The following is a 12,500-nucleotide window of genomic DNA, read 5'->3' on the forward strand; positions in this document are numbered from 1 at the left end:
GTATGGTGATTGGATGCGGGGAATCGTGTACGGAAGTATTGTGGTGTGAGTGGACCTCTGTGATGCTGGCTACCTTGACGAGGTACAGAGGCTTTTCACAATAGTGCTGTGGGAATTGCCACTTTTGCACATTGTAAACCAAAAGCCAGCTAATCTTGTATGTCTGAGGGTTCAGTTGACTTCTGGTACATTTTTAAAAATTAAATGGTATATGATTGCTATAGATTTGTAAGGTCTATTAAAATAAAGTGTTTCATACGTGATGGATCTTCATTATGCTGCAGTCTTAATGTATACAGGGGTTATATTTAGAGATCAATGGATATAGCACAGACTTTGTAAATTGAGATGCTGTAAAGCTAAAAATGTAGTAAGACCATGGATACTAAGCGGTGAAATTCTGAGTAAATATGGTGCAGTATATGTAGTTGACCATTAATGGAACTGTGAAGTCCAGCCAAATAAGTTCACTAATCTCACTAAGAGCCCTACTGATGAAGTACAGTAACTGCTACAAAAAGGATAATTTTGCAGTGACCATGCGTAGACAGTAACAGGATGTTATTGCATAAGACTGTGTGGCACAATTAAAGTGCAACAATTTACAACTGGTATGCATTACCATAAGTTTTTTTTAATATTGACTCAAAGCATGTGGGTGCTGTCATGCAGGTCTGAAATTATTTGTTTATAGTGTATCATCTGTTGGCTATTTAAACCGGAAGGGAAAATAAGTGGCAGACTATTGCTTTGCAACGCAGGAAACTATTGCCAGTGCTATGTTGCTTGGTTTTAAATTTGACAGGAGTAGTGCAACAAAAAAATTCTCCCACTAAGGAGGAAAGGCAGACTAGCAAACAATACATTGGTCTGGTCACCTGCTGTGATGAGCTGTCAATCACATGCAGATAATGGCTCAAATTACCCTTGGCTGTTTGACAGCTAGGGAAGGTAGGTGTGAAGTGGGAGGGGAGATTCCTTGGAGAGCTAGATTCCAGCCTTCACAAAAGAAAGCAAGTTAGCATTTGAAAGGAGAAAAAGCTAGAAAATGCACTTTTGTGTTCTGTTCTGTAGCATTTGCACTGCTTGTGTTTCAAGTGGTCATTTAAAAAGGATAACAATTTAACCAAAAGTAGTGGATTTGAAGACTGCAGTGAATGCCTGTTAAGTCAATGAAGTCACGGCAACTTAAGGGAAAAAGTGGCAGATCTGATGCAATTTTCGGGAGACAAATGATGGATTCTGGGATAGTTGAGGCAGAGTAAACAGTCTGAATTTTTTCAATATGCCAGACCCCATGTGGTCAGAGTCAGAAATTGCATCTAAAAATATCTAAAAAGCTACAAATAGTCTCAGAGTGCTGTTAAAATGTAGGAAACATCAAACCATGATGAAATTAATATGTTTTTTGAGTCTGAAGGCGCGGTTGTCCTTTAAATCCAACCTTTGCAGCTGGACCTGATAGAATAAATGGGTATTTCTTGAAGACTACAATACATTCTCTTATTTCTAGTTTATTACATTTATTCCAGTGGTCTTTAAAAACAAGTTTTGTACCTGTACCAGAATTATGGAAGAAGGCAATTGTGGGCCCATAACCTAAGGGTGGGGATTTGTCTTTAATTAATACCTTTAGACCAGTAAGTCTTACTTATTTACTGGGAAAATGCTTTGAGAGGGTTATTGCCAAGTATATTCTGGACACCATGGGTTGGAACAGGGATATTTTTCAACATGGATTTACTCTGAGTAGATATTATCAGATTAACTTATTGTCTATTGACTACTGTGGGAGGCAATGGATGAAGGATTGCCCTCTGACATTGTACATCTGGACATGGTAAAAGCATTTGATACTATTCCCCATCATAAGATAATTTCTATAATGGTTAGAAATTATTTGAACCACTACATTATAAGCCAGGGTAAAGAACTGGTTGCCCAAGAGTACTTCTAAGGTGAGAATTAAAGATACCCATTCAAAAACAAAATTAGTTTCCATTGGTGTTCCTCAGGGGTCTATACTGGGAACCTGCGTTATTTTGGTTATTTTTATGCTGATAATAATAAGGTCAGTTCAGTTATCACAAATCTGGAAGAACATAATAGATTACAGTGAGATTTGGATGAGATATTTATTTGGGCTGCTACTAATGAAATGGAATTTAATTTGAGAAAGAGATGCATTATACACTTTGAAAAAAAATCTATGCTATCTTTATGTAATGAATAATTGTTTTATTAAGACAGTGAACAGTACTAAGGACTTAGGGATTAATATTTATCAGGGATTTAGTTTTGATTTCCATTTAATGGAAACGACAAGAAGATGTTATTATGAATTATGAAAACTACTTGGTGTTCTAGTAAAGTAGGGATAAACATTTACTATTAAGACATTAATAAGACTGATGAAAGAGTATGGAGATCTGTGTGTATATATAGTAGGACTCAGACTGAAAGACTTGAAAGGATACAAAGGTTCTTTACCCATCAAATAAGGCGATTAAGGAGTATTAGATACCAAAGATGTCTGAAATCATTATCCTTATTTTCTAACAAATATAGGAAATTTAGGGAGGACTTAACTGCAATCCATAAATGCTTTCTTTCTGATTGTTAGGAGCTAGTATGCATGTTGTTACGTTACAGCATTTGTTGGATACCAAAAATAATAATTATTTGGTTGTGGTAGCAGACTGTCATTTGAGGATAAAGCAAAATTGTTTTCACTTTAGGTCTAGTAGCTGGGAGAATTTTTTACCTTAAAAATCATGAAATTAAGCACTATTTCACAATTTAAGCAGGGCCTGGATAACTTGATGGGAGACAGAACTTTTGTTCCTAGGTTGTCTGAAGGTAAATTCATTGAAGGCCTTAACAAACTCTGAATTTGTTGTATGTAGACAATGTAACATAAGTTAGGACAAAGGTGCAACATTTTCAACAAGTAATATTCAATGATGTGTGAGTGAGAGAGATTTATTCTAAGGATAATACAAGCACACTGGCACTGAGACCATGTTTTAGTATTAAATGTAATTAAGTAACTGAAATAATAATCAAATCGAATTAAACGCTGGAGATGTGATTCTTAAATAATAACTGATTGGATGCATATGGTATATGAATGTGAAGTCATCTCCCTTTTTTGGAAAGAAATTAATAACTTCATTCAAGCTCTATAGTCAGACAGTTGTAATATTTCTAAATCTTTAGTTTTATTTAATGCTCAATTCCTGAAATAATTCCAAAAACACAAGTGCCTCTTCTTTGGTCTGGTCTTGCTATAGCCAGAAATGTAATTACTACAAATTATAAGTAAAGTTACCTCCTCTATTGTTGAATTTATCAGTTTGGAAAAAATTGTTTGCAGTAGTGAACTGCATATTATAAATATGAGAACTTCTAATATTATACATTCATATAAATCTTGGCGTCAACTTAAAGACTTGCTTGAAAAATCTTAATTGTTGTTGATGTATAACTTTGATGTATTGATCAGCTGTGGACCTATATTTGTAAATTATTTGGTTGTTTTATAATGGATTTATCTATTATTTTAAATCCAAATAAAAAATAAATAAATAAATAAATAAATAACTGAAACAATGGATAATAACTGAAGATGCTTCCAAAAGTGCTTAACGATATCTCTGCCTGATCCAAGACTTCTTGTCTTGGTGGGAGAATCACCATGTTTTTGAAGACAAACCTGCAGAAATGTTATACAGTTGCTGAGGATTTATTAAGTAAAGTGTTTTAATTACTGTTTGACAATGACAGTCTATGATTTTACTGTAAACATTTTCTCTTTACATAATGGTCTCAACTACCCCACTGAAGCATAAAAGCCCTTTATCAGCTGTTATTTTCTGGCCTGGAAGTAAGGAAACTGCTGGGTAAGGCAATTTTATGGAAGTAAAAAAAAAAAAAAAAAGGAAGAAAGAGAGGGAAATCAGTCAGCTTTAGAAGAATAATTATATTTAGATATATTGGGAAAACACATTTCATAAACCACTGTCAGACCATCTCTGTAGTATCCCTCTGTAGTTATATTCTTAGAAATACAGCATGGATTTGATTTTCTCTTGATCACATCATGCTCACATCTTTAGTTGTGGCCACAGATGAAATATTGAGGAACATGGGAAAAAGTTGCATCACTGGGTTTTGTTATTGATTTTTTAAATCTTTTGGTCACACAATAACCTTTCACATTTCTATTTTATAAACATTCTGATTTGTAATCTCAACATAGTCTTTTGTTTGATGCAAAAACTATGCTGAAGGTAGATTTCAGAAGTGCAAAGTAGAAACCCGCTGTCTCAAGACTGGAGTCTTAAATCAGCTAATGACCAGAAGGACTGTTTCGGCACCTTCAATTGTATGTCATTGTGAATGTTGTATGAGGCAAAGTGCTGTGACAAGCTCATTCAGTGTATGAATGATGCTTTCACACTATTCCCAGTTCTTACTTGGGATGAAGAAAAACATTCAATTCTAAAGTACCTTTTCTGAGCTCGTTGTTTTCGATTTAGTCCTCACCAGCAGCAAAAGTAGTTTGATTAAGAAGTACATTTTTCTATTTTTTTTTTCAGGGATTATTCAAGGCTCATATCTGCACCTCCAGATGATAAACTTCCAAAGATTCTACTGCAGTAAAGTACCTGTGCTTCAGGTTTGAACACAACATGCCTCTCACACTGAGAGAGATTACAAGATAAGCATTTAGGGATGCTCATAGAGATATAGAAAGCTTTCTCATTTCTCAGTGAAAAAAGTAAAACGTTAGATGGCCTTTTCTGTCCATATCCCACAACTCTAACAAGAATCATTCATTAGAATTCTACCTGATCTTACTGTGCTGCTTAAAATGAGTATCTTCTGAAATGACTACATCAGTGAGCAGCTACATGACATAGCTTGGCATATTATTGTGACATCCTGGCCTTCCTCATGAGTTCAAAAATGACAACTTGACAAACTACATACAGATATATGTGCCTTGACTATAAATGCATGTACTTAAAATTCATTAAGGATCTTAGAGTATTAATCTCTAAGAACTATTCTTACCTGGAACTCAGGTTAAGAGACAGATCCTGACCAGTAGTACTACGCACTCACTCTGAATGGAGTAATATGGCCTTGTACTCCATACTGAACCAATGGAAAATATTCCCCTAAATATGCCTGATGTGTCTGGCCTTACTTCTTCCAGCCATCCATAAAAAATCAATTTTTTTGAAAATCAACTGCTACATGAAAGAGGTGGCTGGATTACCAAGGCCTTGTTCTAACAAGGGTTTATGACCAATAGGCAGATGTCAGTATCAAACAACCTTCAGGATATTGCTGGCTGAGAATAAATATCAGAAAGCATTAAATAATGTTACTATTTAATGTGCTTATAAATTTTAAAAATGCTTTTACGATAACTTGCATGTTTCTGAGTTATTATAAATTGCTCAGTCACTGCTAAAAATGTAGCTCTCACTGACAGCAAAACAAATGTGAACAAATGAACAATTTTGTAAATAACCATTACAAATTAAACTTTAACAAACAATGTCTGGAAGATTGTAAAGACTACAAATAAATGTAATTCATGTTACTAAAATAGACAGTGTACCCTTTTTCCATTTTGAGTCGGTCTGCGGTTACTGTGGTGGTCTTTGTTTCAGGCCAAAATAATTTGGCAATAGCAAGAGAGGCAGGAGCTGACATCACAGATGCTGTTAGGAGATGAGAGGCTGAAACCTGTTGTGTAAACAAGGTGCAAAAGATTACGACTGACAGCACGTTATTGTCACCTGTGAATTGTACTTTTTCACTTATAAAACACATGGAAAGAATTATGCATTGATGCATTTAGCTCTCAGAAGAGAACATGCCATAGTCTCAAAAAGGGGGAAAAAAAAAAAAGTAAAGTATTTTAAGGTCAATATTTATATAAAACGCTACAAATAGCAAATCAGAAGTTATTTTCAGCTAGTTAAATAAATAATTTAACAGAACACATTTTTAGGAAATATTTCCATATAAAATACTTTTTTGTCTACAGTGATAATATACATTAAACTTCTAGAATGTTAGTCATGCATAGCATGTTTTTCTTTTGTTTCTTTTTTTCTATAGTATTAGAGAATACAAAATATAACTGTCAGGATATGAGCATCATTTTTGTCACCCTGCAAACAATAACAGAAACCCAAAAGAATGCATCTAGCCTTCTTACAGGGCTTGTAGGTCGTAGTTCATTACTGTTGTAATTCCTCCCTGTTATTATCGATGGTTCTTTCCATAATGTTACTATTTTAATTAATTCCCAGACATTTTTCTTATGATTGTTTCATGGTCTCTGCAGCAAATAGCTGAATTTCTAAAGGGATGTAGTAGCATGACCCCTGCTTTGATTTAACCCTATTCCCATCCCATTAGTCTAGCATGCCCCAGAAATGATCTTGAGATGGGTAAGAGCTCATGGGAGAAACAGTTACCTATTTAGGGACTGCTGCTTAGAACACATGCTACACTATGAGTGGGCCAGCAATTCAGAAACATTTTGTACTAATGACTTGAACTGCAGAGTCGTGCTCAAGTCCAACAAATATATAAATCTTTACACTAAGCACTAAATATGTAAAAATCTGGAAAAGATTGCTGGCTTCAACTACTAGTTTAGATCATGATATCTATCCAGATGGATTCAGTGTAGCTCTACTTGGGAAGAAATATATGTATCCAGACTTGGTTTTGGTTTGCAAGGGGTTCTCTACATTTACCCTCAAAATCTGTTTGGGCAGTAAATATACTTTTCTTTGCCCTAGGTGCTTTGCTAGGCACAATAAAGTGAAGGGTAGCACTCCTTGATACATGCAGCCTGAAAAAATATGCTGCTTAAAGATTATACATCTTCACAGAGGTATGACTTCGAAGCCATAGCTGTACATCCCACTACTACAGAATTCTGCAAAATAATGTAAAAACATTAGTGAAAAAAGACATAACCATCTTGTAAACCCTGACAAATTACACCAACCTAATCCTATATCCAATGACTGTGACTTGAACTTAGCCTGATCTTTCAACTCTCACTTCTTCAACACAGCTGCTTCCTTCCTTCAAAACAACCTGAGTGATGCCCTTACTCAATTCCACTCCATTCCTGATGACCTTGCTGTGACTTTCTCATTGTAACCTGTCACTACCACAAACATCTAAAAACTGATCTTTGAGCTTAAACTAACCATTTTAGAAGCTGACAATCTCCCAGGCAAATTAAACTAGCCACGGATGTCCTAACAGTCCAAATCTCAATACTCATCAATGGGTCCATAACAGAATCCCAAGTTCTCAAAATCTGGAAGTAAAGTTACATATTAGCTCTACATAATCTAACAATCTTAGTAGTTTTAGGGAAATTGCCATATTACCTCCACTATTAAACATATTGGAAAGGTGTGTTCACTCACAAGTATTACATTACCTTTTAGACAAAAACCTACACTCTAGCTCCCAATATGGATTTCACTATAACCATAGCACAACAACTACCTTAGTATCTTTCCTAAGTACCAGTAACATACTCTGTAATAATCTTTTGGTTTCTACCACCTTTTTTGATCTCTCAAAGGCTTTCAGCACAGTCTGTCAATCAAATGTGCTCCATAAGCTCACCACTCTAGTCTCTCTAATAACACTATCACGTTGTTGCCTAGATACCTAAGCAACAGAATACAATGGGTCAAGGGGCAAACAACATTCCCTTCCTTCTTTGTTAGTATACGTGTTCCTCACGGATCTATACTAGGCCTCTTAGGTCCGTTGGTAAGTACTAGGCTAGCTGCCATTGTGGTCATTTTAAGCTTAGACAGATAACTTGCTACCATGACAAGGCTATGGATGTACATAGTAGAGCCTTACACTCATACCATTTGCCCAAACTCTGGAACCAGATATTCTCTGCCCCAAGACAACCTCAAACTCTAAACAGTATCAAGAACAATCTCTATACTTATCTCCTTTAACTCTAAAGTCTTCTCCTACTCTTCCTCTCCTAGTTAACCAGTTTTTCCCTCCCCACACTGTTCTTTCTCTCAGACAGCAGAGTTTCTCCTCTCATCAGTAACTCTAGAATTTTCTTGTTTCACACTATTGATGTGAATTCTTAACCTCTTCTTTTCTGTAATCTTGATCATGCAGATTAACAATGAATTGCTCCATCACCCACTTTTACATTCAATCGTCAATATTTTTGTACACATTTTAGTATTTTTTGGATCTCTTGTCAACATTTAACTCTTGATCTGGTTCTTTTCTTGTACTGCTGTTCACATACACCTAACCTATGATGAATCTGAAATCACTATACTTCATACATTGCAAAAACTCTCTGGTATAATCTACTCGTACGTTTTTCTCTGAATAAATTTGTTTTTTGGAGCTTTTCTCTCTGGGATTTTGCTGAATAGGTTGTCCTGCATGACCTAGTCAGAACTTCTTAGTCACCAACTGTCAATAAGTAAGTAAGTAAATAAATAAATCAGCAATCCTGGAGTGAGATTAATAAAGTTTTGGGCAGTGTGGATGGAAAGGTGGGGTTACCTGCATGCAAAAAATAGCTTTTAGAAATGCTACATTCCTTCATATTGTTCATGGGCCTGAATACCTATGATATGAGATTCTGAGTAGTCAGATCAATGCAACATGAAGGAATGTTGGTGAGCTTTTGTGACCTGATCTCAGGTTTTTTGATGAAACATAGTGGAACCTATTAAAATTGTCTCATTCACAAGCTTCTGCAGAACTACAGCAAAATTTGTTAGACACAATGAATTGCTTTATCCACAATCCACAGCTCCTTCCCATGGTGGACCTTCCATAGCATCCAGTGTAGGGATTTGAACATGTGGAAAGTTCCCACCACATGTCTTGGCTAGGAAATCCCTGGCTTTATGCACCTCACTCTCTGCATGCATTGGAGAGTTATATCACTAGATTTACATGCTAAGCTGTAACAATCCTTTTGAATTACAGATGCAAGAACTTAAACCCAGTTATGTTTTCCACCTTCTCAGGTAAGACTATCATCTGCACATGAGCTCACTTTCTGAAGCTCTCCAGACCTTCTCTTTTCACAAGGAGAAAATATCCTTTACACTTTCTCAGTACCAGTATACCCTGTTAGCATTCTTGCATGTAGCCAATAGCTTTGAACTTTTCCTCTTTCGACTGGTTCAAAGTGTCCATCATTTTTTTTAATATCTTTTCCTTTTATGGCTGCCAGTGTTTTCACTAAAGCGTGCCAGCAATGACAGTTGTTCATCAATATATGCCCAGTATTTGATCAGGTTTCTCATACACTAACCCAGGCTCATGAATGCTGCATAGCCTCTTATCTCATGTAGTATGCTGGTACACTGTGACTGCATATGAAAATCACTAAAGTGAACATCTGTACTTTAAAAGGGCATTGCAGTGCACCAATCCCATTTATCTTGTAATTCAGCATATCTCTAGTATTTGAATACTTTTATTTTGTAACAGTTTGATTTTATTTTTTTCGATCATAGGAAGTTACAAGGCTAATGGCCCTAAAGCCCTTACAAGCTTAAACAAGTTCTACCCTTATTTCCATGATCAGCACCTATTGCCCCTGTCCAAGAGGGGCACAGGTATAACCCCTGGGGTGAACTTATGGTTACCCATCCAATTGTCCAGACTGCGTTTGAAGAGGGCCAGTGAGGTGTTCTGTTTGATATGAAGTGGGAGTCTGTTCCAAAGGTGTGGTAACCTCTGGGAGACAAATCTGGCCATCCAGCACATTCTATTAATGTCACACACCAGGTTAAGGTATTTAGAGCAAGTAATCCATGTACCATTTGACTTGTGGATATGCAGCATTTCTAATAAAGCAGGGTCAGAGATTGCCTTATATGGAAGACAGAGATTGCCTCTGAGTAGCCTGTATGAAACAGAACAAAGTGGCAGTAATTTCAGATGATCCACATAAGACAAATGCTGAAGACCTTGAATTTTCCTTGTGAGGAACATTTGTGGTATCTCCAATTGCTGCAGGTGCTTGGAAAGGTACATACCAAAAGGGGTGTTGTACTCAGTTATTGGCCTGATGAGGGAAGAGTACCAGGAGGTTATTTAGTATAACTTTCTTTCTATTACAGTAATTTTGTGTAATGCGGGGCCAGCAATAGCTTTCTAACAGTTAATCTAATATTATGTTACTTTCACTTTCATAAAGTGTCTTCCCTATTTCTTCACTCTTTTTTGTTAATTTCTTTCCAGACAATCATCCAGACACCAGCTAATGCATAGCCAGCACCTTTGTTTAAATAATAGTTCTTCTTCAGTAAAATATAGACTGCATCATTTTTTATCACATTCTTTGTTTTAACTTCAGATTTATTAGCTGTCCCAGAATCTGCCACCAGACTGACCAAGGTTGTGCACTACAGTGATTTCATCACAGCTCCACACTAACCGAGCAGACATTTGAGAAGCAGTCGGTATAATTTCTTGACACAGCTGTATAGGTAGTATTAAGGAACTGACTGTAAACAAGTGGTCGTCATATGATCCTGCTTACCTGCATTTATTAAACCTTGTTCATCATACAAAAGCTCCTTCTGCAGGTGAACTCAATGTGGTCATACAGGAAGTGAAAGCAGTAGTTTATTAATAAAAAAAAAAAAAAAAAAAAAAACAGGCCGCAAACAAAGAACTCTTCTTACCCCAAAGGAAATATAAGCTCCTAGAACACTTCCTGCTATTGTTGCAAACCCTCCAGTCATGACAGCATGGAGTTCAGATTTTGTAAGCTCTGGTAAATATGGTCGAATAAGCAATGGTGACTCAGTCTGCAAAGGAAAATATGTGAAAAATAGTTTCCATACATACAGTTGTGTTACACATTTCATATAGCTATGCATAATTGTCTCTACTTATTAGTGTCTTACTAAAAGACTTGTTTAATCATATTTGATGTTATTCCTAGGGCTCAGATACTTTAGTAAGGTATGCACTGATATGATAACTCACTGATCACATTTTAATCAGGACTCACTGATCATTACATATAGCCTTATATTAAATAACTTTAACTTGATATTTGATTTAATTTTGTAATAGTATGTATAACACAGCAGAAATATCCCAGTAACTGTCATATTTTCCAATCCTGATACAAATTCTTGCCTTTCTCATAGATGTACCATCCAGATCAACTATTTGTAAGTGATTTGCAGAAAACATGCATATTTGATCAGAGTAAGGTTTATTATACAGAAAACATGCATATTTGATCAGAGTAAGGTTTATTATACAGAAAACATGCATATTTGATCAGAGTAAGGTTTATTATACTGCACTATTTATTGTCATCCCTGTTATCATTTATGGAATAAAGGACTATAAGAAGTGAGCTAGAAAAAAATACATGCATGAACACACAAACTTGTCATGTTGTAGGGATTTTGTTTAAAAAAACTACTTAGGTACAATGACCAAGGATACCTGGGATTTGCTATCGCGTTCTGTTTTCTCCTTTTCTTGAGTAGCAAAAGACAATCATTTTAGAGAGTAAAGTTGAATATAGCATTTCCTTAAGGACTGGTGACCCTCAACACACACACATGCGTGCCCACGTCCGCTCGGGTGAGTGCACACATGCACACACACAAAGATATGCACATACATGTATGCGCACCAACAAACGCAAATACACTGATTGAGTTAATTATTTAAAAAATCTGGTGATAGTACAAGAAAGAAAAAATAGTTCACAGATGAGTAGGGAAAGCCCTGTAAAATATAACAGCAGGTTGATTTCAGTAAATAACAAATCTGTGTGTGCATGGAGTACTATAAGTGGAAAACTATATAAGGTATATGTAAGAAATGAACGCAGTTATCATTTCCATGAATTCCCACTGTTCTTGGTAATATAGTTCATTCTGATTACTTCTGTCCTTTTGAAATCCGGTAACAGTAAGGATGGCATGGTGGCACTGAAGGAGATGTTAAGTGGTATTTTTTTTTTAGCCTTTGCTATCTGTAAATGAGTCAATGCTCCAAATGTTACTTAAAACCTAAAATGGGTGCTGTGGGAAGCTTGTATTTTACTTTGTGTCGTGGTGCTTAGACTGTATTAATGGATAAAAGCTGTCCCTAATATTTTTATAACACTTGTTTAGCATCCTTTCATATGCTTTAAACTTTCCAAATGCACTTTGTTTCATAACAAATTAACAATAAATAATGCAGTGTAAATATTATGATTCTTATTTCTTTGTGTCAGTGTTAGCATATAACTGGTATATGTTTTTATCCTTGCTGGTGGGGCTATGTTTCTTAATGCCAGAATTAGATGCTTTGTGCCACAGTTTTCCTTCTGCCAGTAGGATTGTTAATGACTTTGTTGATCACATTCAGAAACAGTAGCATTAATTGGTCAAATAAACTAAACCAAAACAGATGGA

At 35.8% G+C, this 12,500-nt stretch overlaps 1 protein-coding gene across 1 annotated transcript in view; it reads right to left on the bottom strand.

The window, feature by feature from the left end:
• Window positions 1–12,500, bottom strand: part of SLC28A3 (solute carrier family 28 member 3) — a 262,179-nt gene that overhangs the window by 78,039 nt on the left and 171,640 nt on the right. The window contains exons 10-11 of the mRNA XM_044060325.1: window positions 10,755–10,880; window positions 5,636–5,763 (exon numbers count right to left, since the gene is read on the bottom strand). Coding sequence (XP_043916260.1) covers window positions 5,636–5,763; window positions 10,755–10,880 — 254 coding nt within the window. The remainder of the gene's footprint in view (window positions 1–5,635; window positions 5,764–10,754; window positions 10,881–12,500) is intronic.

Source organism: Protopterus annectens, chromosome 2.part0 (genome assembly GCF_019279795.1).
Source record: "Protopterus annectens isolate FY-2018-M chromosome 2.part0, PAN1.0, whole genome shotgun sequence".
Lineage (NCBI taxonomy): Eukaryota > Metazoa > Chordata > Ceratodontiformes > Protopteridae > Protopterus > Protopterus annectens.